The 24,628-nt window shown below is 42.0% G+C and overlaps 1 protein-coding gene across 1 annotated transcript; it reads right to left on the bottom strand.

The window, feature by feature from the left end:
* Positions 1-807: 807 nt before the first annotated feature.
* LOC118122623 (GDNF family receptor alpha-4) lies at positions 808-24,298 on the bottom strand. The gene is made up of 8 exons (XM_035179462.2): positions 23,452-24,298; positions 12,545-12,811; positions 11,992-12,084; positions 11,531-11,900; positions 9,624-9,733; positions 8,962-9,096; positions 6,995-7,131; positions 808-3,617 (listed from the first exon to the last, which is right to left on the bottom strand). Exons 1-8 carry the CDS (start codon positions 23,504-23,506, stop codon positions 3,417-3,419), a joined length of 1,368 nt encoding a protein of 455 aa, XP_035035353.1. The 5' UTR covers positions 23,507-24,298; the 3' UTR covers positions 808-3,416.
* Positions 24,299-24,628: the final 330 nt, after the last annotated feature.

Below are 24,628 nucleotides of genomic sequence, written 5' to 3'. Positions count from 1 at the left end.
TATGAACAGTGTCCAAATTTCAATCAGGGTATCGTCCATGCTCACTCTCCATCACAACATCCCCAACCTATCCCAGGATTCATTGCACTTCAGTGACAAACCATCTCTTCGAAGAGGTAATGGCGCCGGCAAGCGACGAGATGTCCGACACTTGAGCATCACGCTTCAACTCATCCGAACAGCTAACAGCACACGTCCAAAATCCAAGGGGCTTTAAAATGTTCTCAGTGTCCAACTTCTGCTCTGCTAGGTAAAGTATCAGCAAGTATTCAGTTGACTAAGCAGATTACTAAAGTATTATTTTATCTCTGTAGTCGGTTGGCTGAATTTGGACAAAAAAAACAAAGCCCGACAGAACTCATGTTGTACTTTTTATAATTAAAGCACAGGCTGATGCCAGTTTCTGTTTTTTCCTTAAAATGATTCCACTGCAGCATGTTCCTGCCACACTGGTGTCATTTTAGATGTAGAAGCCCCAAGACCCTGTAATCACCTCCGTCAGTCAGAAGTAAGATACAAACACAAGAGTTGGCTCAGTTTATCCAAAGGTGCTACGAGCCAACGAAAAGCAGTGATTTATCATTTATTTACAGTTTCTGAGCCATGTGGTTTTTAATTAGTAAATTAAATCTAAAGTAAAAAGCTGTATGTTTAGCGTTTATTAAAAAAAATGACTGATCAGGTGATATTTGTTTTACAAAAAATTCCCACCAGAATCTGTGTGTTTAGAAGAGTCAAATGTTCAAATATTCAAACTTCATTCATAACAGTCATTTTGGAGTAAAGAATTTTTTCTGTAAGACGTGAAAATTTCCAGTGTGAATTTTATTCTTCTTTTAACAAACCGGCACACTTTCTGCTATGTCACAAAATTACACAGTTATTACACGTTGTGTTCAGCATTATTTGGCATGTTGGATACATCTTCAAAACAAGGTCAGTGTGGGAAACTTTACTGGACATTTTCTCTCAACTGGATTTTCAAGATACAACCAAAAACAAAAACAAAAAGAAAAGTTTAGGGATATTCACACGTTCATTTTCAGTGGTGTATGGAGAAAATGCTTTTTTTCTTTCTTAACCCATCCAAAAAAATTATACAAGGCATGTTTGATGTTACTTTACATAGTTTACAGATATAAACAAAGGCCAGATGTAAGTAATGGATGTAGTAATTGAGACTTACCCCTGAATGCTGCTAATTTGAATTTAATTCAATTAGTGATGCTGCACCACAGTGATAGCTGATGTTTTTGTAGCATCTTTATTTATCTTCTGTCGTCTGGCTATGCGTCATATATATGTGGGTACCAGTCAAATATTTGTCTCTAGCATTGCAGGGTATTTTCTATACCTAAGCTGGCAGTCACACTTCAGAGCCTTGTTAAGTGGCCTTTTCGTCATACACTTCTTAACCTCCTGCAGCTAAACTCTCAGCACGAGAGTGGCCACAAAGCCGCATGGTGTCATTTCACCCTGAAGTGGGTAAGAGTCACTGGAAGTCTGGTAACCTCCACCAGCATCCATTCTAGTCCAAGAAAGAACAAGCTTGAGTGTGGACTCCCAGTGCATCTGTGCCTTTTCAGTCCCCATCAAAACGTCAGTATTTGTGTCAATTAAACATCATCTAAAAAAGTCCGGTCCAGTGGTGGGGGCAAAAAAAGTAAACCTCTGCCATTGAGGATATGTTTTCAAATTTTCATATATTTTACTTTTCTTTAACCTTTTGTTTTTCAAAAAAAAATAAAAAAAATCAACAGAGAAATCTATTTATTTAGGGGACTGATATTTATAAGTGTGCAATTTGGTGCAGATCTGAATTAAGAACCTAATGAATTTAAATGTGGTTTTATATAAATGTGGTTTTATCTAAGGCGACTGTTGGGGCTTGGCTGAGGTTTGTTGTAATTTCAAAACACTGCCACTCAAACTGCGGCTCTGCTGAGCTCTTTTGTGTTTTACAGTTAACCAATGATTTTAATTGAGTGATATGTTTTTTGGAAATGGTCATAACTGTTAGCAGACGGCAAGGCAAGCGGACTGCATCACCATCACTGTAAATACTACACACAACAACAGCTTTGAATAAAAATGAATAGAGGAAAAGTTTCCTTACGCAGTTCTGGCTATTTCTTGCAAACTTATCTTCAAATTAGAAAAGTTTATCCACCTTTAAAAAAAAAAAAAAAAAACTTTACTACACTTGTCTTTACCTACATCCCTGCAGCTGCGCAATTTCACAAGAAAATGAGCCATAAGAGAGAAAATCATTAACATCAGCGAAAGATACTTCAGGCAGAGATAATGGCTCAATGTGCTGCTCAATGATCAGAGCAGCCAGCAGGCTTTACGGCCTCCTGTGTCCGTCCCTATCTCCACATCCCGCTCTCACAACATCCAAAGCACTAGATGGGGAAGGAGCCCTAAAAACACAACTCCTAAGGATAAAAAAGTGAGCGGGTATGACAGCAGTAAATTGGCTATCTCCTCCCCTGAGCCTTACTCCAGACTTCCCCTGCATGCTGAGCAATTTGAATTGTGCTGTAATTGCTTATGTTGCTTTTCTCCGCTCATCACTTCTACAGTAGAATAGAATTTGATCTCAGTTCTTTTGCCCGTGGTTGGAATTCTCAGTCATTTACCCCTGTAGGAATAATACTAAGTGGCGGGTTAACAAAAGAAGCCGAGTGTAGTGAGTGTTGCACTCAGCTTTTATGTGCACCAAGTTAAAGAACTAAAGGGTGGGACAGAATAGGATCTCTCATATGCATAATGTGACAATGCATTCAACTTTTATTGAATGTTTTTGTTCTACGAAGCAGCGGTAAGTTTGGTGCAGTTTCTTATTAGCTTGTTGTAAAGGGGATTATCTTGGTCAACCACGGTGTGAAGGAGGTAAAGAGCTGAAGGGGCAGCAGAGAAATGGATGGGACATGAGTCATGAAATAGAAATCAAAAGCCGTGCTCAGGTCCGCTTGCAGAGGAGTAGACTGGTTATGGGTTTGGGAGCACGTATAGTGGATGTGGCCTTGGGCAATGTGCTTCTTGTTAAAAGAGGGGATGCACTTTGAGTGTGAAGCAGGCTCTAGATGGAGTATTTTGCCCAGACAGCACTTCTCGATTCACCCATGCACTCAACTATCTGCTCACATTGTTCCCTTCCTTTTCGTGGGCTTTGGGGCAAGGACACAGTAGATGCTGCAGGACGACATGGTATCTTTCAACACTTGAGGAGGCAGTGATAGGAGAAACAGAATGAGAATTATTTTTAAGAGAAACTGAAAGAATGAGAAAAGTTAAGAGAGATCATTTCCATTTCTCCCTCACCAATTTCCTCTACGGTTCATTCTGAGTGCTGTGATGGATTTGAAAGTGGTAGCGAGTGTAAAATATGAGCGGAGGATGAGATGGAGGCTTCAGTAGCCCCAACTATTCCAGTCCAGGATGAGTGTGGTCAGGAGCAGTAATGGCAGCACAGGTGCTGCTCGACTGGATTCCCCTCGCTGGCTCCCTCTGGTTCTCGATTCAGTGTTAGAGTCCTTCTCAGAATAAGGCGGGATGACATTGAACTCCTCGCTCTCTTCCTCAACCTGCTCCTCTCCCTCGCTCTCCTCCATCTGCAAAAGCAGGGAAATAGGGATTCTTACAATCAAGGAGTCAACATCACAAGATGTCAACAGAAAGACAAAATACAGACATACATATAAAAATATTCTACAGCTTTAGACGAAAAACAACCAAGGACAAAAACCCTGCAAAAACAAATACGAACTGTAATGTTACAGTTTGTCATTGCTCAGTCGTCTAATAGCCAATCATGACATAAATGCTGATACAGTCCAGGCCCAAAAATTCTAAGATAAACAAAAAAAAATGTCAGCGTCTCCTCCACCGAAACGTAAACTTAAGTCCTAAGGAGAAGTTCAGACTTAAAATAGTCTTTGGTTCAAACCTGGTATTAACATCTGTCCTAAGAGATCAGATCACAAGTGATATTGAAATGAGTGTCTTCTGTCACCACATGTGATTGGATCTCAGTTCCCTGCTAAATACGTGCAAAAAAACGAGTACGCCATTTCTGCTTGCAAAGACCAAATAATGTTTTCGGTGAGCGGCTCACAGATCTACTATGAAAAAAGATTTGAACCACTCATTATGTGGTGACCAGTGTTCACTACAAAAACGGATGTGGCCACATGCGTCCCAGACCACCTCTGATTGGGGTTTGAGGGATCGGATCTCAGGACGCATACGTTCAGACCTGTGTTGACCACTGATGTTAACACCAGGTCTGACCGCTGGCTGAATCTCAATTAGGTCCATCATGTTGACACACAAAAACAATAACCATGCACTGCCAAAAAATCCAAAATCCACAAAGTTACCTGACTTAAAATCAATCTGTCACCTACAGGGTGTGTGTGAGGTTTGCTGCTGACAGAAATACTGACGCAGTATCAAAACATATCCAGTGTGTATCAGGACACAAGGAGACACCGGACACACTGGCCTTTTCCATCTGATCCGCTCCCTCCACAGCAGAGGGTCGCTCCGTGTGAAGTTAAATTAGCAGCTGCAGATATCAAAGCTGTGGGGGGGAGCCTGTACTGTGTATAAACAGGTCAATACTCTCCCTGACCTCCACTGTAAACTGCAAACAGCTGGCAGCATGGATACTGATACTATTCTCCCAGCTGTTGTGTTACATGTTATCTGGCACACATGAAAACAGTGAGCATGTGCAATAAAGTACATGTTTATACCCTCTGTTGTTTTTTTTATTGATGCAGGCACATGCTGTATGTATGCATAGGTAAACATAGAAACTCAACATCACCTGAAAGTCTAAACTCTTGATGGACTCTATGTAACATGACCGGTGTCAAGAGGCTAAATATGTAACACCACATTTTCAAATGTAAAAATTATATCATGAGAAGCAAAGACTTTTAACCGTCTTCCTTCAAAACATGACATTTTATCGCTTATGACAAATACTGAGGTTTTGAAAAACATATTTAAGGATCCCTTCTGATTAACTCGGGTCAATTCCTTGAGAAATGCATCCAGTGTGACGTTTGAATAATAAAAAGTAAATATATAAACTCATAAAAGAACTTCATCGACCGCTCACACGGCCAATGGTGGTCGACTGACTGTTAACAAACATGATGCTCAATGAGCTGACTGTCGCTGCAGTGCTGCCCAGATGTTGGCTAAACTCATTTTCAACTTAGAATTCAGAGTGAGTCCCTCGACACTCTTCTCTGTGAATATACTGTTTTTCAGCTTGATGCAGTGGCTCTCCTGTGGCTCAGGAGATAGAGCAGGTCGTCCCCTCACCAGAACAGAAGGGCTTGGATCCCTGGCTCCTCCAGTTCCCATGTTGACATGCCCTTGAGCAAAACGCTGAACCCTAAAGCTTGAGCCCGATGGTCAAAATGTGACAGATGATGTGCACTGTATAAATGTGTGTTTGAATGGCTGAGCGTGACTCTGTACAGTCCTTTGAGAGGCCGTTAAACCTATAAAGTGCTATATAAATACAGTCTATTTAACATATATGTTGACAGTGGATCATGTCGTCCTCAATCCAAGTGGGCTGTGTCTACATCTCCTGGACAGGGACTGGTTTGTAGACAGCTGTGGTCTGACGTAGGCCTGTTGCCAATTCTGCTGTTGTATTCTATAACGTTTTTGAGTCCAGAGAAAATAGTAGTCTTTCCATTTGAATGGAGAAAATGACTGTAAATTTAGTTTCCACTGTAATATCATTATGGTTTTACTCCCAGTAAAATGAACGTCCTTGTTGTTCGAACATTATATCATTGGAGGAAAAGACTACTTCTTATTCTTGTTCGATTGTGTAATGCTGTCTCAACTTCCTGAAATTGAAATTTCTGCAACACAAAAAAAATTCACACTGCAAACGAACCGATGGTTTGATCCTCCTCTTTTAGTTTGACTATAATTTGCCAACTGGTTCGGACCGTGGTCTGAGGCCCCCATCACACATATTATTTTGGTTCAGACAAAACTTAAAAGTCCGAAGGTCTGAAAGTGCCCAAAAGCTACTAGTGTATATATTGGAAATAGTAAAGGTTTAAGTTGATAATCAAAACAATCATTTACTGAAGTTCCCTTCTATCTCCGGTGTGTTTACTCACTGTATATGGGAAATAGGATGGTCGCATCCTATTTCAGTAAACTCTCATTCCCCATATTCCTCCCATTATAACTGAGGCTCCTCTCAAACACAGGAAGGAAGGATGGTTTGAGGGTGAACAGGCTTGAAAGAGGCTCAGCCTTTACCTAGGCCTGAGTTTTCATTTTCTAAAGTCTATTCAAATCGGCCTTGACATATCACTGGCATCAAAACTAGAGGAGAGCACTTGTTCGTCCCCCCTCCTGCTTCTGTTGTAGCACTGCACCTCATTTCCACTACACGTTTCAAAAATATACATTTTCGAGACTTTTCCTGAAATGAAATAAAAAAATCTTTCACATGAAAGTTTCTTTAATTATTGCTGACATAGTCTAAAAAGTGCTACATAATAGGAAACCCAAATGCCCCATCCTTAAATGAACTGTACATTTGTGTTTCCATTATGCGGCCCAGCAGCGGCAGGGATTCAGTAAGGGATCGTGGGATGGGACAGGAGGAAGAGGAAATGTGGAATGAGAGGGATTAAAATGGTGAAAAAAAAATGGAGTATATGGAGCAGATGGGTGTGCATACATGAATATTAACAGTAAGGGTTGAGTCTAATGCTGGAAACACCTACGGCTAATCCTGAGCCACAGCGAGAGGTGGGGGGGGGGGAATAATCGGAGGTTATACAGGGAGCTGCTCGGCCTGAGTCACTGCTATAGTCCCTGTGATTCTTAGGTGTAACCATCATTTACAGGAGCGACCACTTCTTTAATTCAACGCGTAGCAAGTGACCAACACCAGCACACGGGGAGAGAGTCAGGAAGTGTAGGCAGCACTTACACTGGTGAATCCTGGGAGAGTGTTAACGCTGACGTGGACCCTCTCCTGGTAGACACGCGGGGAGGGCTGAGAAGCTGGCACAGGAGTGTTCTGCACAGCGGGAGGCGCCGAGATTCCCATCGAGCTGATGGCGTTGCCTGAAACAGAAACAGCGGGGGTCATCTTCAATAGGATCACACCGTTATTCATCTTTTGAGCATCACCAAAATATTATCGGTGACTTTTCTAAGCATTTGGCACAAGGTCAAAACTTTTATGTGTCCAACACTTTGTTTTCTGACACATACAAAACAAATACCATTTCCATCAGCCCTGATTCCACTTTCTGTATTTTTTTATATATACCATAGATGCTGTCTTGTCGTCCATCTACAGCTCCCTAAAAGTGAGGCCACCATGTCTTGATGGCCCCCTGGTGGCTGGCAGCAGTATAGGTCATAAACCAAGCCTTCTCCATGTTAGTGGGTGGGACATGGACCAAAATACATTTTTCTCAAATATGGTTTCTGTCATTTTAGGTAGCTCTTATCACGCTCATGTTTGTAGTGCTAGATTTTCAGGGAGCGTTAGTTTCAAACGTGTCATCCGCTGATTGGTTCACACACAATGTGGACTTGTCTCCCAGTTAAAAGAACCGATCAGGCCTCTTACTGTTGTAGGGTTACACATTAAATACTGTTACATAACAGCTGTTAATTCAAGTACTTTTAACAATACTTCTCAGGGTGTATCTATTAGTGCATTATCCACCTCTGTGGGTTTGGCAACAATTCAACAAGAGATCACTTGATCAGATTTGGTGACAGGATTCGTTGACTCCACAGAACTTGGAAATCACATTAACATTTGGCAGACAGCCACGCAGCGGGGAGAATGTCCCTTGCCATTAATTTATTTATAAGAAAACATTATGGTTCAATGGTTCGCCCTCTCAATAATCAATTATTACCCACCTCATTTGAATTCTGCATTAATGCACATTATAAAATGCTCAGATAGAGCAGCGTCTCAAGATCAATTAAGTCCGTGCTCAGATATGACAGATAAAAGGTAACATTTCCTCTGCCATTATCTCGACACAATAACACCTGTGAGTGAGAGTCAGTGAGATTTTTTACATCAAACTGAGTTTGTTCATTTCTCCACTAAAGACTCTTGATCAACATGTTAATGTATAAACAATACTACAATACAAAGATACTCCTCAAATGCACTCATCCAATTATCCAGTGAGAAACATAGCAAAACATTTAAATGTAAATGGTGTGATACACAAGCATTGCCACAATGGCAGCTGAGTGTTTCATCCTTGGCCACAGTCTGAAAGAAATCTCGGAGGTAGATGACATCAGCTTAAATATGTGTTATATAAAATATTCAAATATGCTTGATGTTACATCATCAGTAACTGATGTCAACACCAAGCACAAGCTGCCACATTTGTATTAAACATTACAATCCATCATGTGCACTGCCTTTCTTATACGGCAGGGTTTAGATACACATCGCTGCTGATTGGGTAACGCCTCTGACACAACGAAAGACAACGTACCTCAAAGGCCGTTGCACACGGTCAACATGTCGTTTAACTCAGAAAACGTAGCAAAATGGCCCATAACATTTGGAGGTTGAACGTGCCCCAGGTTTGTCAGAGGACATCTGTGGGTTAACAACGTCATCACTTCATCAAATTGTATATTTGGAATAATTTCACGGCACACCAAAGAGCAATAGGGTGAAAAAGCTTCACATCTGTGACCATTCTGTTTGCTGTGGTTGAAACATCCAGGAGGTTTAGGATTTTCCCTTGAAACACTCCTTGTACACATTTACATCATCCACACTACAAGCTGCTCGTATTTCCTGCAGGAAACTCTCAGAGCTTCAACTCCCTTTGAGCTGGAACGGTTAGCTCTCATCACTGTGACTCAGCAGGGACAGTGGTAACCTCATGAAGTTTCACTCACGCAGACATATGTTGTTGCTGAACATATGCAGGATGCGCTGACAGCCCTGCCATTCGTTCCCACTGCCGTCACACGTGCACCACTGGGACACTTCCGTGCTGCTGTTGCTCACGTAGTTGGGAGTCATGATGGTTCCTGGTTAAAGAAAGAAGACAAAAGCCCTGTTACAGGTGCAACTCTAAAAACCTTTCAAGGCAATATTTCCCCTCAGGAAGAGGATTTTCATTTTCAGCCCACACCCTGGTGGAAGGTATAAGAAGCAGTCTGCTAACAATATTAGTCTCCCTGGGGATCTACTGTCACCAATTTTCCAGCTTTCTATACTGATAATTGCACAAAATTACTTTTTATACAGTATCTGAAACAAAAGGAAATCATATCACCTGGATCATAATTCGATTACATCATGGTCTGCTGGAAATGCAATTTTTAAATCAAGTTTTTTAAAGTGATGCTGACTGGATTCCCAGACCGGCAGCTTTTGCCAGTCGAGCATTTATGAACCCAACAAAATGAAAATGATATAAGCCAAATATCAGTTAGACTCCAATGGTTATTTTCCAGTAATGAGTCCTTTGTGTAGCTCTCACTCTGTTTTTTTCCCTGAACTATTCCCTCTTTCAGTCTCTTCTTTCTCTTTATGTTTGCTTCCTCCATCTCACCTATGAGTCCAGCGTAGGCCTTCAAGCACATGGCTCTGCTCTCTCGCATACAGCCAGAGGCAGACAGAGTGGAGGGCTGGCAGTTGTGTTGGAAATCAGCAAACCGTGATCTGCAACACACGCACACGCACACGCAGGCACGCACGCACACACGCACACACACACACACGCACACAGAGGAGAAAACAGTTTTTTCATATGTCAGCACAGAGCAACAGTGCATTTTAGAGTGTTTTGACAATTTCATTTTGGGATTTGGGGTCGAGCTAAAACAAAACAACACACTCCACAGAGCAAGAGTGCAAAATGTAAGACAGAGAAAAAGGATGGTTGATGTGCACTCGCATTAAAACCATGTGTTATTTTATCAAAACATCAGCAAGACTCCAGTTTATTTTCCAGTCCGCCAACATCATCCAACTAATCAAAAACTTTCTGCTCCATGGGGGTCAAACACTTAAAAGTCAAGTCTAATAGTAGTATTACATTACACTACAATAGTCATAGAGTAATTCTAAGAGGATTCAAATCTATATATTTTAATTGTAGATGTGTGACAAGAACGTGACGTTCGGCTCTCTTTTAATGATCTAGAGACAAAAAACGATATATGAAAATACTCAGTATAAAATATAAGTTGTAACACTCACCATCTACTGTAGAAAGTACTAGCACATGTAAGTCAGCCCAATGATAACAACATCTAACATCACTTCCCAAAAATGTGACTAAATAGAAACAACCGAAGAAACAACTTTAATGATGTTAGCCAGGTCTGTGATGTTTTGCCGCCGCTTGTTAACCACAGTGAAGTCACACTGGGTTCTTTACAATCATTTAATCCGGCTCGTAGCTGGTGTATAGCCTCAGCAGTCTGGATCGCTCTGGATCGTCTATAAAATATATGACCGCATACTATGTCGTACTGTGTACTGTGTTTAGAGTACTTATTATGCGTACTTATATGTCCTGTCTACTTGGCATTTCAATCCTGTCTATGTCCTGCACATAGGGCAGAATTGACAATAAAGTTGACTTTGACTTTGAAAATCGCTATATAAATACTAAGCATTTACTACACACCCACACAGACCACCATCCTTAAACTGGGCTGCTAACAAAATTAACTTGAACTGGAGCACAGACATGATTATGTTATTGTGTGTGATGAACTTTTCTGAGCAGGTTTAACAAATTAGGATTTGAAAAAGCAGTGGGGACGAAATCGGAAAATCGAAAAAACATGGAATCTCCAGTGTAAATTAATATGAAAAACACATTTGAATCAATCAGACATTTCCGTCAACAACCTGAAGAAAATATGGCACCGCACATGTTGAGCTGAAAGTGAAGACGCAGCAGCGACTGTAAGAAGGTGACGAGTGTTTCTGTGCTGTTCCCACACTCGGCAGAACACGTGTTCACCATACGTGTGGAACAGAAGAAGCTCGTGTCAACGGCAGTTAGTGTTCCTCGCTCTCTTGTTTCAAATCTGTTGCTAATAAAGCAGAAGGAGGATTTTTCCTGACATACTTAGCTTTTTTTGTCTCTTGTCATTAATAATCTCTGTAACATTTACACATAGACAAGACCATTATTATCATATGTATTATTTGATAGTTTCCGCTTCTTGAATATAAGGATTTACTTCTTTCCATTGTCCTTTTTCAGTAAAGTGAATATCTTTGGATTCGGAAAATAATCAGCAGGTTCATCACGGCTGAAAAATAATCATAAGCTGTGGCTGTAAATGCTCATAACACTGCTGCGTTGAGCCTTTATTACTGTTCTTTAGGCTGCTTTGAATGGGGACACGCTGAGTCATCCTTTGCGGTATTTGTAGTACACATATTTTAATCTGCATTTCTAATGTCCGGTATTGTACTTGAGGTACTTGATGTACTTACCTACACAGCTCGTCTCTGGAGCAATAGTTCTGCAGGCTGAGGCAGTTAGGCTTGCCCGCTCTTTCCTCCCCTTTCACATTCTCCTCATAGGAACACGACGGGACGATAGTTTTCCTCCGGCGCTCCCCGCACAGAGTGTCAGAGCAGGGACAGAAGAGCAGAGCGAGGCTGTACTCCTCCGGTACGCGCTCCAAGAAGCGCCGCAGGGCTTTGTGGCATTTCTGGCGGTTGCAGTTGTTCTCAGAGGCCGCAGCTCTCTTGGTGCAGGCCACGACGTATTCTGACCGCAGGGAGCCACACTTTTCATACAGGCCACAGTCCTGAGCTGCCTTCAGACACTGGTTCTGGCCATCCACAGAAAGGGTGGAAGCTAGGGGAATTCAGAAAGGGGACTCAGTAGCAAAAAATGTCCTGAAATATATCTTATTTGTTCGCCACACAAAGTAAGAGGGGAACTCTACCTGCCATGATGGAGGCCATGCGCGACATCTCAATGTTTCTCACCAGATTCAACTCCAGTTCTTCATATGGAGACACCTCATACTCATCGTATGCTGCCAAAAACATTCACAGTGAAGAGTATTATCACATGCACTATGCAGCTGAGAATTAAAGGTTCAGTGTGTAGAATTTAGTGACATCTAGTGGCGAGGTTGCAATTCACAGCTGAACACCCCTCACCTCACCCTCCCCTTTTAAACATGAAAGATAACCTGTGGAAGCCTTCAGTTGTCATAAAAACTCAAAAGGTTTAGTTTGTCCAGTCTAGGCTGCTGTAAAAAACATGGCGGCCTCTGTAGAGAGGAGCCGTATAAAGTATTTAAATATTAAGGGCCCATTCTAGGGTTAAGAAAACAACAATTCGTTCAAGTTAGATGAAACACACTAGTGAAAACATCACTAGGATTATTTTATATTCAATTTCTGCTGATACAGCTCTTTTACCAAAATCTTACACACTGGACCTGAAGAAAAAAAAAAATACCACACACACATGCAAGTGTTTAAACCCACCTGCAAATCTCACGGTCCAGTAGACCTTGAGGCAGTGCTCCTCCCTGCGAGAGCCGCGCTGACACTTGCAAACTTGCAGGGGGCGGTGCTGCTGCACAGAGTTCTGGGCCTCCAGGCACTCCAGGCGGGCATTGGGGCCAAGCGGCGACACCGCCTCCTCAGCCGCACAGTACTCCAGCAGCCGGTAGAGAACCATGCAGGAGTGCTCTTGAATGCAGCCCTGCTCCGCCACCAGACAATCTAAGGATGCAGATACTGGAACGCTACCTGAAGGAGAGGTTGATATGGTCAGTGGACAGGGCTGCCGCCTGTAAACACTGCCAACAGGTGTGTTGCTGTATTACGCACGTGTATCACCCAGTGTTAGTCCTTACTCTAAACAGGGTGTAATTACAATGTGATTTGCAGACGCTCCACTGCACTACAGGCTTCCATAATATCCAACGAGGAGGATTAAATTGAAAACACACAAGTGTAATAAGAGCAGCAACGTGGGCGCAAACTTAATGCTCCTCACAGAAACACAGGAGCCTCTCAGATGACTTAACAACACTATAGGGTTGTGTTATGGATTGTAATTATATCATAATGATCCCATCATCTTCTCTGGGACTCCTAGTTGACTTCTCTCCTAATGCTGTTATGTCCACAGGTGTACAGTTTCTATGAGTGCACTATATTTTTTTTCAGCTCACGTAATGTCCTCAAGTTTGTACTGATGTCTATGAGGCTACATGTCAATCCCAGCTTTGTGTAGCAGCTACAAGTCACTTCACTGAGCGAAACCACAACATATACCTCTTTTACACCCCAATTAGAGGGTATAAGCTTTTTACTCATTGCCAGTAGAAGAGTTTGCTGTTTTTTCCCCCCCAGTGCGTCATGTTCAACGTCACTAATGCACTGAAACTGAAGCGCTCTTGCAAAATTAACATGTTCACCCGGGTGTCACATTTCTGTCAATGTGTCAAAGGGGGCTGTGATCTACACGTTAGCCTCATCCCTCATATCTCACACCACAATGCTCTCCTATCAGTGCGATCCACACAGGCTCTCCTGAAGTCAAACACATTTTATGGATCTGTGGCACCTTCCTGTCAAATCTCCTTTGTTTGGTCTGTGCGAGTGCTTCCTAGAAACGCCGGAGAGTCAGCAGCAACGGTGCTTTCATAAAGTAAGGCAGGAAATAAAGGAAGGCTAAATGGGGATGAGGTGAAAATGGAAGTTAGATGTTTAGTCTTGGATCCTCCTCAAAGAACCTGAATCCCCAACACGGCAGAATTTCCCCTGTAACACCGGCTACAACATCAAGGATACGATGTTCACTGAGGGATTATCTTCTTGCCACTGAAATAAATATAGTAGTAAATATGCAGTCACAAATCTAAAAACCATGATATGACATTGGTTGCAATGTAAAATATGCAGAACTAGAATGTCAATCAGTAAAGTTCCTACCTCCACCAAGGCTCAACAGTCCCCTAATAACACCACATCTAAATTCATTCGATCCTGATTTTGTTTGGATCTGCAACCAAATTGCACCAACACTCATAAATATCAGTCCCCTAAATTTGTCTGATTGTTTTAATCAATATCCATGAATTATTCAACGAGAAACCAAGGAAAATGTTGAACAATCCTGCAATTTTAAAGTAAGACAATTTAAATCCTGGATCCGCGCCCTGATCTTAACTAGTTTCATGGTTCTCTATAAGGTCGTTTTTGCGTTATCCTGCAAACTAACAGACAAACAAATTGAGACGAGAACATTATAACAGATGTGAAATGTAAAAATATTGCGTTTGAACATTTCCGATGGGACACATTAAGTATCTACAGAGACGTACTCATGGATGTCTCGCACAAAAGCTCTGCTGTTGTTATTGTAAAAGGACACGTGAACAGCTGCAGCAGGGTCCACGCGTTCCACCAGCGTCAGACACTATCTCCACATGTAAGGATAAAGACAAAACCAATTTATTCAGCACAGTTTGTCTTTTTCCCCCAAACAAAAAAAAAACCTGATACTTTCGCTTCCAATTTTGTTTTCAGACAGTGACTGAAAAGTCCATTATGAGGATGTTTTCCCCCTCAAGTTGTCTCGAACAAATAGTCTGAGGCAGACATTTTTTTAAATGATGCATCAGCAAGTCGTACCTAGAAAATATGCTGCTTGAGGATACTTTAAAATAACATCAGCCGTATATATGTATTTGAAACACGGGCTTCATCCCATTGCCTTATATAAGGGTCGTTGAGTAAGGACGAGTTTGCAGATCAGCAGCTACATTTCCTCCTGAACTAATCTATTTTTCCGTATGAAATCTGTGGTGTCATTAAGCATTAAGAGTGGTTTGATTCAGAGTTCTGTCTAGAATGTCTGGAAGTGAAAGAAACAAAATGGTGGAAGAATGCATTCTGACGGAACATTTCAGGAAATTAATTTTCTCAAATGGGACATGTAATTGTCCCCTGCAATTAAAGTTTACACCCACATGTTTTCCAAAGGAGACGATATGAACACACTTTTTATGACATATCCTGTCTCACAGAAAAGTGTTTGAACTTGCCAGTTATCAAATATATGTCCCTGCTTTATCTTCACACGGACTTGGGCATCAGTGCATTAGCATACACCGTGCATCACACCAATTCACACACACACACACACACACACACACACACACACACACACACACACACACACACACACACAAAGAGTATTGTGTTTGATCGGTCGCACACTTCGATTAAGCTCCTGCTGACTGGCGGCACAAAGCGCAGCTGCAATCCAATTCTGCTGCTGCATGTTTTGCAATCTCCGGCTCCGCATGAGGTCCATGTCTCACTTCGGCACGAGACATATCATAAACAGAGGCTACGCTTCATCACCGCTGCAGCAAACCTGCCGAGGCTACCGCAGTGACTCCGTATAGGCAAGAGGTGGGGGGGGGGGGAGAAAAACACAGAGCAATGAGTCATATTCACAGTCACAGCTCCCAGAGGTATGTAAAGGTGATGATTAACTGTCTATCTGTGTATCATCCCACCTTGACAATTACATCCAAGTAATATATCCCACCATGCTTAGCTGCAGTTTAAACAGACCATATGGAATCTCTTGTTTGGGCAGTGAATAGTTTAAACATTATTCCTTCTCAGTGTTTGCTCCCCCTGGCCCACCTTTGATAAAGAGAGACTATCAGCAATTTTAGTTTGCACACAGACAAACACAGAGAGAGAGAGAGAGAGCGAGGGAGAGAGCGAGGGAGATAACAAAAATCGATACAAAGTACAGAGCGGCTCTGTTAAATCTTGTCCAGCAGACAGGTCATATTAATTTATCATAACTTGAACATTATTTAATATCATGCTGATAAAGAAGCACCGTGTTCACATTATGTTTTTGTGAGATGCACCAAATTAAAGTCCGGGTTCACTGAGTGGTTGGTCTGAGGAGTGTGTGTTTAAAGCAAAAAAAAAAAAAAATGGAAGAGAAGTGCGAATGGGAGATGAATTACCGTGATATATGAGCAATAATACACTCTCTATTGATTTCTCACTGGGGTGATTAATAGAATTTTGCGAGGCAAAGCTGATGAAGGTTAAAGCCACAAACGACAAACCGCACACTGAGATTCACGGGGAGCAAAAGTGGTTCGGCAAATTTCTCTTCCGTCCTCTCTCGCGAGTGGGATGTGCAGCAGGGCATCCACATTGTTTGGGAGTAATTTGAGTGGAGAAGAGGAGAAACCGTGGCGGGAGAGGGTGACTCTGTTCTGTTGGGGGATCGTGACAAAAAAAGGGGACTTCTTGGAAGGAAGTCACAGGATTCAGGAGGAAGCGGGCAGCAAGTCGGCGAGTGAGGCTGACACTAACTGTTACTAGTTACACTCATTCTCCTGGTGGGCTTCCTGATGGGACTGTGCATAAATGAGTGTGTCTATATGCACGCTGATGTTCCACATAAAGGCCTGATATGCTCTTAATCGGAACATGATTGAGTTTTTTTACAGAGTGCACTTCATTGTTCAAGCACAGGTCAAACGAAATTACAGACAATTAGCGAGAAAGGTAGAGCGCATAAGATAAGAAAAGATAAGATAAGATAAGATAAGATGGTCCTTTATTAGTCCCACAATGGGGAAATGTGCAGTATTACAGCAGCAAGAGTCAAAAAGACATAAGCAAGTAATAATTAACATGCAATACTTAAGTGTAAGGAATATAAAAAATATATAGAAATATAGCAAAATATGAATGTATAATCCATGAATTATTCGCTGAGAAATCAATGAAAATGTAAAATAAAAGCCATATCCAGTAATGTTGAAGAAACTGAAATAAAATACTCCTGGACTCCCATCAAAATGTAATAGGTTCTTCTCTGACCCATAACACATCAAGTTTCGTAATAATCCGTCCAATAGTTTTTGTGTAATCTTGCGTACAAACAAGCAAACAGTCCAACCAACAAATAAATAAATGGAGAGAGGAGAAAACATCCTTGTTGGTGGAAGTAATCAACATCAAACAATTATTTATAAAAATGATTTTCAGTCATTCATTTTAGCCAAATAAACACTTAAAGTATTCAGGTCACTGTCTGATGCTAAATCAACTTTAGGAAATTGACATGCTTGCCGTATACTATTATCTTACATTTTATAGCCCAAACAATTCATCAATTAATCAAGAAAATAGGCCGCAGCTTAAATGGTGATGAAAATAATAATCATGTTGCAGCTCTAATGAAAAAAAAATGTCATGACTGGAATGACAATAAACTTGTAAGTTTGATGACTCAAAAGTCCGGACTCACAATAATGTCCAGACTCACAATAATGTTTGCATGTTCTCCATCTGTTTGCGTGGTTTTCCTCCCTCCCACCATCCAAAGCAGACTGGTTAACTGGAGACTAAATTGTGCGTAGGTGTGAATGTTTGTCAGCGACCTGTCCATGGTTACCCCACCTCTCGCCCAATGTCAGCTGGGACTGGCTTAACCCCCCCCCCAACCCTAAATGGATGGATGACCTATGATAACCAGCACATTTTCAATCTTAATTTCACCCTGGTTGGTGTAGATGCAATGTGTTATTTAAATGTGCTTCCTCATTAACTAAATACACAAACATAATCAAAATACTGTGCAGTTAATCCAAGGTTACTGTGCAAGTAAACACACTAATTGGCCTTAAGAGACCAAACTAGGAAAACTCTGGAGTTAAAAAAAATAGAGCTGCGAGACAATAGAGCACATGTTAGTAAATCAAACGTGATAAAGACTTTCCTGCCAAAACACTTATTTTAATTTTGATTTAAGCTACTTCATTCAATATACATATTTATTTAAAAAGTTGGACAGATGGCTAATGGAAGGGAGGTCTTTGTAAACAATAGCAACCAGTAGATTGGGTCCAAGCCTAAAAATACACAATACAGAAAAAAATCTCCAAGTGGCTGACCCCATCGCATTCCAAAAATTAAAATGCCTTTATTGTGCAGAGTAGAGCTGGATTAACAAAACTCTGAACCATCTTGTGCCACAACTGATTATTAGGGGTCTTTGACGGAGAGTTTGGAAAAGTGTTTCAGTTTTGTGATGAACACTCCAGGTTTCCATTGTGCACTGAAACAAGCTTCATGGCCTGTTGTGTGCTTGTTTAGTGGACAGAGGTGTTTCCGCAGGGACGACACAATCACCTCTGATTAAACCTCGTGTGGGCTTTCTTTGACTCTGTCGTTCCTGCTCTGCATGATGCACTTTCCACCAATCGACTCACTGGACTTTAAACTTCTATTAACATTAAACATATGCAGCCCTGCCTCTGGGCAAGTGCGGTCGTGCTGCTCTTTATTTTAAAAGAAAAGGGAAAAGCTGTTTCTAGAAGTGTACTTATTTCCCACACTGTTTAATTCAATACTGATATTATTCTCAAGGCTGCTGTTGAGTTTTTAAGGTTTTTCAGGTTTCATTTTTTATGACAACAGTCCCTAAACTGCAGCTACTTATTGAATAAAACTTCCTCGGAATACCTCAGCTGTCAAACAATGTCATATTTACTTCCTCCCCCATGTCAGCAGGGATGGGCTCCATGCAGCGCCCCTACTATGACCCAAAAAGGATAAGTTGTATGGATAATGGATGGATGGATATTTATTTATCTCATTTTACATATGTCATAATTACAATTATTGAAGATAAAAAAATTCCCCCCATGTTTCTGGGTATTATAATGTGTTATTATTACTGAACATTGGTATATTATATAAAACCTCTAACCCTTTTCTGCTCTCATCTTTGCCCCCCCCCCCTTCCTTCTCAATCCCCTCAGGGTGCCGCACCTGCTGCATTTCATTATTCTCCTCTAAAATCTCTCCATACCGCATCTCCTCCACATCTTTCTCATCGCCCGTGGGTTCCTCCAGACAATCACATCAGGACAGCACTGATGACAGCAATAACACTTCATGTGTGAGTGAAGAACACACCTAGAGTCTCACTCAATAACCAGGAGAATAGAAATCTCCTGTACAAAGCCCAGCTCACAAAACAACTGGACTTTTCCACCCCCTGACAAGACCCTGTCTCCACAGAAGGCTCCAATTTGATTTAATCATACAACACAGGCTGAGGTGCTGCTAAAATGTTTTTTTTTTATCTAACAAAGCTAAAACCAAAATTGCCCGAAAGTGCTACATACAAGGGCAAATTGCACCTTTTGTTTGCTCCTCAATTTGTATGAACTAACAAGCCTGGATCTCTGTGTGACTGCAGCTTAGAAAAGTACAGAACAGTTGTTCTGCCTCTAATCAGACTTTCACCCCACAGAGGCGACTCAATGAGGAATAAGCAAAAGAAGGTGCCACCATTCTCATTAATATACATACAGTTGGGATGGTAACAGAGTATTAAATTTAATAACTTAATGGCACCCAGGCTACATCCACACAACTACGTTTCAACTCTGCTATGGATAAGCCTGGCGTCCACACTACTCTGGAGTTTAGAGCCACTAAAACAGAAAAGTTTAGAAACACTGCCCGGCCATGTTTTTAGTTTGAAAACTCCAGGGCAGCGTTACAGTCTGGACGAGCAGAAACCGAGATGTTTGGAAACAATGTCAGCATTAGCCTCGGCCACAAGCTTAGAACACAACAATGGATAACTAGTTACAAGTGATGCTGACCCTGTTGTCTTTGCTAACAGCTGTTGTGCAGTTAAACTCTGCTTACATGACATCTGCCTCCTGTGTACAGTGGTACGTGCATGCCCATGTACCATCGTGGTCACTTGATATGCGTTTTCAGGCATGTTGCTATGGACAGGGATTAGAAATGATACAGAGCCAAAAAACGCTTAAGTGTTCAGAGTAGTTTTCAAAAACGTACTGTAGTGTTGCCTCAGTAGAGGGCTCATCTCCACCAAGGCCCAACAGTCCCCATGAATTTAATCAAACGGCACCAAACTTCACACACTCACAGATATCAGGTTCTTAAATATGTCATCAAGATCCATGAATTATTCTTTGGGAAAACAGTGAAAATGTTGAAAAATGTTCTATTTCACGACGTGAAAGAACGTCGAAGAAAATTTCTTCCCTGAGGCATCCCATGTCCTTCCACCAAGTTTTATGGAAACATATTTAATAGTTTTTGTGTCATTTTGCTTATAAACAAACAAATCAACAAGCAAACGAAATTCAAGTACAATTACTTGATTGCTCCTGTCCAACATATGTGTTCTGACAGGATGTGTTAAGGGTCAAAGCCCCCACAGGTGACAACACAGTGTGTAAAAGAATCATCATTTCATGTTGTGAAATGTACAGTTAACCATAGCATTGAGTGGGAGGTATAAGGTCAAGTTTAACGAGCGGCTGCACTGGATCACGCAGCCACGTCGTGCAGGCAGCTTCCCTCCACGGTGCTCCAGGTGAAATGCATACTTGCATCAGGTGCGGCATCAGCCAGTCAGGGCGTCTGGAGCTGTGTCAATATTTCAGGATGATCCTTCCTCCTGCTGCAGCCCCCAGATTACGATTTGCCACAGAAATCCTTGTACAGAATTATTCTATGGACAGGCTTTTATCAGGCTGTGGGTTTTTCTTTTATGTGCCATCGAGCATGTAAAAGTGACAATGGAGATTCGGAGCACACGTGACTGACACATAAATGATAAAACGAAATATATAACATTTGAGAAACTTTCAGGCTTTAATGCAGTGAGCTTGATAATGAGTTCTGTTGTCACTCAAGCAACAGAAAAGCAGTTGTCATTCACATTTCAACGTTAAAGTTACCCCTCTGTGTGCGGGTTTTAATTAAAATGATTTCTTTAAAGTCAAACCTCAAATAAGAGAAATAATTGCATTTGCAGAAAGCGTATATTATTGTGTTTTTTATCTAAGCGATGTCCAATAGGCCTGTTGCCAATTTAATCTTTGTGTGCTGTCGCCCTAAACAAAGCTAAATTACAGGCACAGAGGAGAGACAATGCCTCAGCAGAAGGAGAGAAAGAAGAAGAGTCTGTGGCACAGTGGCAAAGATAGAGAAGGCAAGAGTTTGGAGGAACCTACATATGTGCACAAAGAACAACTGTCATCAGATCATCAAACTCTGAATAGAAGCAACTCGAGCATGTGGGCATTAGTCCATTGAACATCTGTGCGACTTCGCAAAGCCTGAAAATCAGCGCCAATTAATTTACGACCACTGTGTTACGGCTCATTCGCGTCCATTAAACGAGCTCCCAGAAATAGCAACGCTCAGTCACCAGTCAGTCTGCACTGGGACTTCAGCAGTAATCCACAAAGGCCTCGCAGCGAAGGGGCAAAGTCACGTTTAATGTCCTTCAACGATAGCCAAGCCTGCCATTGATTTATCTCGAGAGATACGCTGACACGTTCAAAGTGATCACCCGCATTATATTCGTGACGTGTTTCTATTCATTGCAATTAACAGGGCGAAAGAAGCAGACAGCCCATGTAAACAATAAGCAAAACTGGCAGAGAATAACTGAATATTGGATCAAATCAGTGACTCGTGCCAGAGGAAACAACAGTTTCTAGGACTCGGTTTCTAGGTTGGACGTGGGACAGAGGAGTGATCCTGAAACATTACTGACGACTCTGGTGAATTTTAGCTCTGAGCTTTGGGGCGTCAGTGGTGACAGATACTGGCTGAAGTCCCCACCTCCATTGTTTGGGTCACAGAGTTGTACAGGGCCAGATATATAACAAGGTAAAAATAACATAGCATGAAGTGACAGTTCAGAGGGGCTATTTATACAATACCTATAGACTTAGACAGGGAATGTCCATTAGACCGAGCCTATGATTAGATTGTTAAAGTGCAGTGCAGATAAAGAGCAGCTTTGTATGAGATGAAAGGTGACGCACAGATTTCACTTTTTCTCTAATGGTGTCAATAAAACTAAATTGAAGTCCAATCATTTCTTCTGCAATCAGGTATAATGGCAGAATTCCACCTGATGACAGACTCCTCTCATTTGCACCTGTAATGACTCAGATCTCAGTTAAATGGCACCTGAAAGTGCTTCTCTCCGTGTGACTTCACCTGAGAGTCTGACAGGTGGATCTGGTGATATACCGGGGACCTGAAGCTTTGACATTCACACGAAACCAATGCGTCACTTTTTGATACTATTCTTATCTTATGAGCAGTATATTCTGGTATTATCTAAATTCTTCCGGCTGCAGTAAAACAACTCACAGTATTTATGTGTATTTCTGCAGTAAGGAGCACAGGAGGTGCTTTTCCCCCCCATACGTGTTCACAGTGGACAGGGATACACGACCTGTAGACAACACATGCAGTCAAATCCATAAATGTGAAAAAGATTCTCTGCTCCGGCTCCGGCATTGATAAACGCTTGTGATCAGAACGACATAATTTAATATCAATAACCACATATCGACAAGCTTTACATGCTCCGCTGGGACATTTCTAATCAAGCCCCAGTCACTATTATTGACTTTAATTACAATAACTCATGCAGGAGTACCAATCATGTAATCATGCACTTTAATGGCAAAACACACACACAGGTATTTCACTGTCTTTCTGTGTGATCAAGGGCGAGGGCCAATCCTCACCGACGCTACAAACCAGTCAGTCATGCTGGTGCCATGAAGTTATAAATGTTTGCTTTCATATTAAATTCCTCCTCCCATCAATTCCTTAATGCACATTTTATGTAAAATCTCCATGATTTACAGAGGCAGTAAAGCCAACATGCTTTCACATAAAGCACAGCACCGCTTTGGTTGAACTATATTCCTGTGTGATATTTCCACGATCTGCAGGGACAGTCTAATCAATATTTGGGAGATGAACAGCTCTCCCTGGAACGCATCCAAGGCAGAAATCACGGACCTGAACCCATGATGTCACCCACATGTAAAATCTAATGCTGCTTCTAAGATAATGAAGGGCAGACTGGTTTTTATATGGACGTCTTTACTGGTATTTTGAGGGTGATCTCAAAAGTTTCCCTCAAACCTGGAATAGAGTAGGAACAAAATGTGAAACTGAGAATATCACTAAATGTAAAATAAAATTCTGTTTTATGCCTAAAAAACCCAAACATTTTCTGTTATTTCTTAATTATAAAAATTAGGCAATTGTCCTCTTATAATTAAGTTATTTCCAAAAATATAAAGTCAAATCCTCATGTGCATGTGGGTTTGGGGCTTTGTTACAATCCAGGTAAAGGACATGCATGAGAACCTCTTGCAGACATGAATGGATTCTTCTTCAACATCACATTCTGTATAATATAACATAATCTGAACCACACACACACTAACAGACTAACCTCAGCGATGGGTTTTGCATTCTGCATCTAAACAGTGCGTTAGAGAAAAGGTGTCGCTCACCATGAGAGAAGACGTTGAGCAGAAGTCCAATGATCAGCATCCTGCCCGGTGACATTGGAGAGTTGGGCAGTGGGGAAACTCGCACACGGGCTCGCTGCAGCTCAGTGACCCGTCTCCTGCCACATCCAGCCGCCTCCTGTGCTGCTGCTGCTGCTGCTGCTGCCGCTCGGACTGAGGCTGCTCGGATGGGGGGGCTACAGCACAAAGTTGGCCAAACTGAACCGCGCGCGCAGCTGGAGCGATGCAAGTTGTCGCGATGGTCGTTGTCCCATTTACTTGTCGGGGTCCCGGTTGTTGTTGAATCTCTGCGGATCCCGAGAAAAAACACGTTTATCCAAGAAAAGTTTCTCTGCTCTCGAGCTCCTGTCGGACCGAGCTCAGCCTCCCGAGTGCGCGGTTGTGTCGCAGTTGCGCAGCTCCACAGTTGTCCGGCGGAGTTTGGATCGGTGCGCACGGAGAGGCTGCGCGGCGCATCTGCTCCCGGTTAAAGGCGCAATGTGATTGGCGCATGGAAAGGCTGGATTGGTCCACAGGGGGGATGATGTCGACTGTTTCCTGTGGGAGAACAGCTGGGCTGCTGCAGACAAGTTGACGGACACCACAAGGTGTGGAGGCTACAATCAGGCCTATGGGTTCCATTAAAAAGTCAATTAGCCCCGCATGCTTAAGGGGGTTGCAGGCACATCACATGCAAAACTGTTTTCATTGTTTGTTGTGTCTTAATGGTTTTAAAGACTTCAAAGCAAATCTCCCCTGAACGAACACTAATGGCTTTGACCTTGGAACTGAACTTCTCATAATATATTTTGTGACTTGCATTCAGAGGAAGTTTGCTTCAATTCACTGAGGAAGAATGTCTCCTCTCTCCTCTCGGACCATATCTGCTGGACCGCGGTTCTAGTTGTAATTTGTACTTCCACGCTTGCTGAGGTGAGCTTATGTTGAATTAAATGTGTCCCCCGTACCCTGTCCGCCATGAGACCAGTTTGCAGCCCCACCGCCTTTTTTTTCACTCCTATCAGCTTACAGCAGGAGTGGGAGTGTGAAATCTTTACTTGTTCCACTGAAACCTCTAACGCAGCTGGCCTGTGGCTGTGGGGTTACCATGGGTCCAGAGGGGTGACATGGAGTGAAAAACACTCAAGTATATCCCACTCACCTGCAACACAGAGGTGTA

Source organism: Hippoglossus stenolepis, chromosome 15, assembly GCF_022539355.2.
Source record: "Hippoglossus stenolepis isolate QCI-W04-F060 chromosome 15, HSTE1.2, whole genome shotgun sequence".
NCBI classification, from domain to species: Eukaryota; Metazoa; Chordata; class Actinopteri; order Pleuronectiformes; family Pleuronectidae; genus Hippoglossus; species Hippoglossus stenolepis.
This window is presented reverse-complemented; position numbering and strand designations above follow the sequence as displayed.

What these genes read in the sequence shown, in the direction of transcription:
- LOC118122623 (XM_035179462.2), bottom strand. Translation starts at nt 23,506, where the DNA reads ATGTCACCGGGCAGGATGCTGATCATTGGACTTCTGCTCAACGTCTTC. An exon ending in GCTCAACGTCTTCTCTCATG is followed by an intron (nt 12,812 to 23,451) that starts GTGAGCGACACC and finishes CCTCTCCTTCAG; the next exon opens with GTAGCGTTCCAGTATCTGCA. An exon ending in GGCCTACGCTGGACTCATAG is followed by an intron (nt 9,097 to 9,623) that starts GTGAGATGGAGG and finishes TTCTTTAACCAG; the next exon opens with GAACCATCATGACTCCCAAC.